Source organism: Dromiciops gliroides, chromosome 6, assembly GCF_019393635.1.
Source record: "Dromiciops gliroides isolate mDroGli1 chromosome 6, mDroGli1.pri, whole genome shotgun sequence".
Lineage (NCBI taxonomy): Eukaryota > Metazoa > Chordata > Mammalia > Microbiotheria > Microbiotheriidae > Dromiciops > Dromiciops gliroides.
The window spans coordinates 104,787,344-104,790,762 of NC_057866.1; the positions used below are offsets into that span (position 1 = coordinate 104,787,344).

The 3,419-nt window shown below is 36.9% G+C and overlaps 1 protein-coding gene across 1 annotated transcript; it reads left to right on the top strand.

The window, feature by feature from the left end:
• The first annotated feature begins 633 nt into the window (after positions 1 to 633).
• LOC122731429 (olfactory receptor 508-like) lies at positions 634 to 1,578 on the top strand. The gene has a single exon (XM_043971535.1). The coding sequence runs from the start codon at positions 640 to 642 to the stop codon at positions 1,576 to 1,578; it is 939 nt and encodes a 312-aa protein (XP_043827470.1). The 5' UTR covers positions 634 to 639.
• Positions 1,579 to 3,419: the final 1,841 nt, after the last annotated feature.

The window sequence follows — 3,419 nt, forward strand, 5'->3', positions numbered from 1 at the left end:
GCCCCCTAAAGTTTTGTTTCTTTTTCCTTTTCTTTTCTTTTCTTTTTGCAGAACAATGAGGGTTAAGTGACTTGCCTAGGGTCACACAGCTAGTATATGTCAAGTATAGGAGGCCATATTTGAACTCAGGATGTTCTGAATCTAGGGCCAGTGCTTTATCCACTACGCTACCTAGCTGTCCCGGTCTCTGGGTATTTGTGTGTGTGTGTGTGTGTGTGTGTGTGTGTGTGTGTGTGTGTGTGTGGTAATTGGGGTTAAGTGACTTGACAAGGCTTACACAGCTAGCAAATGTCAACTGTTTGAGGCCAAATTTGAACTCAGGTCCTCCTGACTCCAGGGCCTGTGCTCTATCTACTGTGCCACAAAACTGTGCCACAAAATGGCAAAACAGGCAAATCATAGAGTATTGTTGGTTCATAGGACAAAATTTGGAGGTAACAAATTTTTTCATCTCTGCTTTGCTTATGGGCAACCTCCCATGGTGCATTACAACAAAGTTTTGTGAGTAAGATAGTAGGATGGATATGTAGGAGGTGGTCTGTGAATGTTTCCTGACTACATCAATAGACATACCCATATCTTAATTCTGTATTTTGTTTTAATCTCCTTTTCTTCTAATAGGTGCTATTTCCAAAACAAATGTCTGGCAATAACTGCACTGCTGTGACTGAATTCATTATTTTGGGGTTAACAGATGATCCAACCCTTCGTGTCATCCTCTTTTTGATATTTCTAAGTGTTTATGCAGTCACCTTAGCTGGTAATCTTATCATCATCTTATTGATCAGAACCAGCTCTCAACTTCATACTCCAATGTACCTTTTCCTCAGTCATTTGGCTTTTGTGGATATTGGATATTCCTCATCTGTCACCCCTCTCATGCTTACAAACTACCTTGCAGATAAGACCTTAATCACTCTGGAAGGGTGTGTGGCCCAATTTTTTTTTGTAGCCACCTTTGGTTCAACTGAGTGCTTCCTGTTGGCTGTTATGGCCTATGATCGGTATGTGGCCATCTGTAGCCCTCTAAGCTACTCCACCAACATTTCTACTGGAGTCTGCAATCTTTTACTCATCCTATCCTACTTTGGTGGTTGTCTGAATGCTTGTGTTTTCATGGGCTGCTTATTGAATCTTTCCTTCTGTGGACCCAATAAAATCAATCACTTCTTCTGTGATTATTCACCACTTTTGAAGCTTTCCAACTACCAAGATGATCTTCCTGAAATTCTTCCTTCTGTCTCTGCTGGGTCAGTAATTATAATCACATTGTTAGTGATCATTATCTCTTATGTATATATCCTCTTCTCTGTCCTGAAGATTCACTCCAGTGAGGGGAGATCCAAAGCTTTCTCAACTTGCACCTCCCACCTCACTGCAGTCACTCTCTTCTATGGCACCCTTACATTCATTTATATGATGCCCAAGTCCACCTACTCAACAGATGAGAATAAAGTGGTGTCTGTTTTCTATATGGTAATGATCCCCATGTTGAACCCCTTGATCTATAGTCTAAGGAACAATGAAGTAAAAGGTGTGTTGAGGAAATTGATGACCAGGAAGCCTATTTTTTCATGAATTCAACTCATTTCAACAACTACTTATTAAGTACACATTATACATCAGGCCGAGTGTGTGGTTTCATGAATGCAAGGAGAAAAATGAAACTCTCTTTTCCTGTAATGTTCTAATATTCTATTGATATAATGTTTATGATTAAGTGATAGCAATAATTATGTTTTGAAAAGTCAAGACTTTTTAACTCTGCCTTAGTTACTCATTTGTGAAAGGAGGCAGAAAAGGAAATGGCAAACTGCTTCAATGTCTTTGCCATGAAAATCTCAAATAAGGTCATGAAGAGTCAAACATGACTGAAAGGACTCAACAACAATAACAAACATTGTTCCTTTTGATGATTTAAATTTATGTACTTGAACATCATAAAGGTATGCAAATGTATGCAATGTACCACAAATATGGACCTCTCACCTCTGCAAGTGGTAGGGAATGGTATCTTCTCAAAGCTCTTCTTTGGGACTTTGATTATATCCATACTCTTTTTAGACTCATTTTTATTTATTTGTGGCAATTATTTTTTCCATTTACATTGTTATATTCACTGTGCAGGCAGCTGGGGTTGCAGTTGTTAGAATACTCAGCTGGAGTTAGAAAGAATCATCTTTTTTAGTTCAAATCTGCCCTCAGACACTCACTTGATGTGTGACCCTGGGCAAGTCACCTAACCCCATTTGCTTCAGTTTTCTCCTCTGTAAAATGAGCTGGAGAAGAAAATAGCAAGCCACTCCAGTATCTTCAAAAAAAACCCAAATGGAATTACAAGGAGTTGGACTCCACTGAAATGAATGAACAATAACACAATTCATTATGTTTGTTGTTTTCTTGGCTATGCAAAACCTCACTCTATCACATCATATAAATCTTTTCCATGTTTCTGTATTTCTCTTGTTTTTCTGCACAGTAATATTCCATTATGTTTATATGGCACAGTTTGTTTAGCCTTTCCTTGACCACTGGGCATCTGTTTTGTTTTCTATTCTTTGTTACCACAAAAGTTGTGCTCTCAATATGTTGATTTATGTGTAGAATTTTTTTTAATCTGCAACTATAAAATGTTTTCTTTTTTCTTTTGGATAACTCTTTGATGAATGAGGACGGAAGAGATACTAGAAGAAATTTAGATCATATAAAAACAAAAGATATCAATAAAGAATCTTAAAAAATAAAAATCTCTACAACCTTGTTCCTTCCTACCTTTTCAGTTTTTACAATATACTCTCATCCATGCAATGTACAATCTAATTGTGCTGGACTATTTGCCTTTCCCCACATGACACTCCCTCTTTTGTAACTTTACACTGGATGTCTCACATACATGAAATGTTTTGTTCCTCAACCGCTATCACTTAGTTTCCCTGGCTTTCCTCAAGACAGCTCAAAGTCCTCTTTCTTCAAGAATTGTTTTCTCTCTAGCTAATTGTAGTTTCCTCTCTCACTTTACTATTCATCTACTCTGTCTATAATTTGCATTTCCTTTCCTTTCCCCTTTTTTTGTATTCCAAGTTAGACCATAGATCCTGGCATAGAGTAAGCCCTTAAAATCCTTGTTGACTGGTCACCAACTTTGTTATCTTCCTTTGGATACTCTCCAGATTTTAAATGTTTTCTTAAAATGAGGAGGTCAAGAATGAAAATAGTATTCCATATCTGGTATTATTAAGGAAGAACCCAGTGGAATTATCACCTTCCTAATTTTTAAAAAAAATTATCTTTTTTATCCAGTTGCAAATAAATTTTTTGACATTTATATTGAAATTTTTTCCAGATTCTTACCTTCACTTCCTACTTTATACCTACAAGAAGAATGCAAGTAACTTGACATAGGTTATATATGTGTAGTC

Bases quoted from the DNA above. Each gene is read 5' to 3' on its own strand.
- LOC122731429 (XM_043971535.1), top strand. From the start codon at position 640: ATGTCTGGCAATAACTGCACTGCTGTGACTGAATTCATTATTTTGGGG.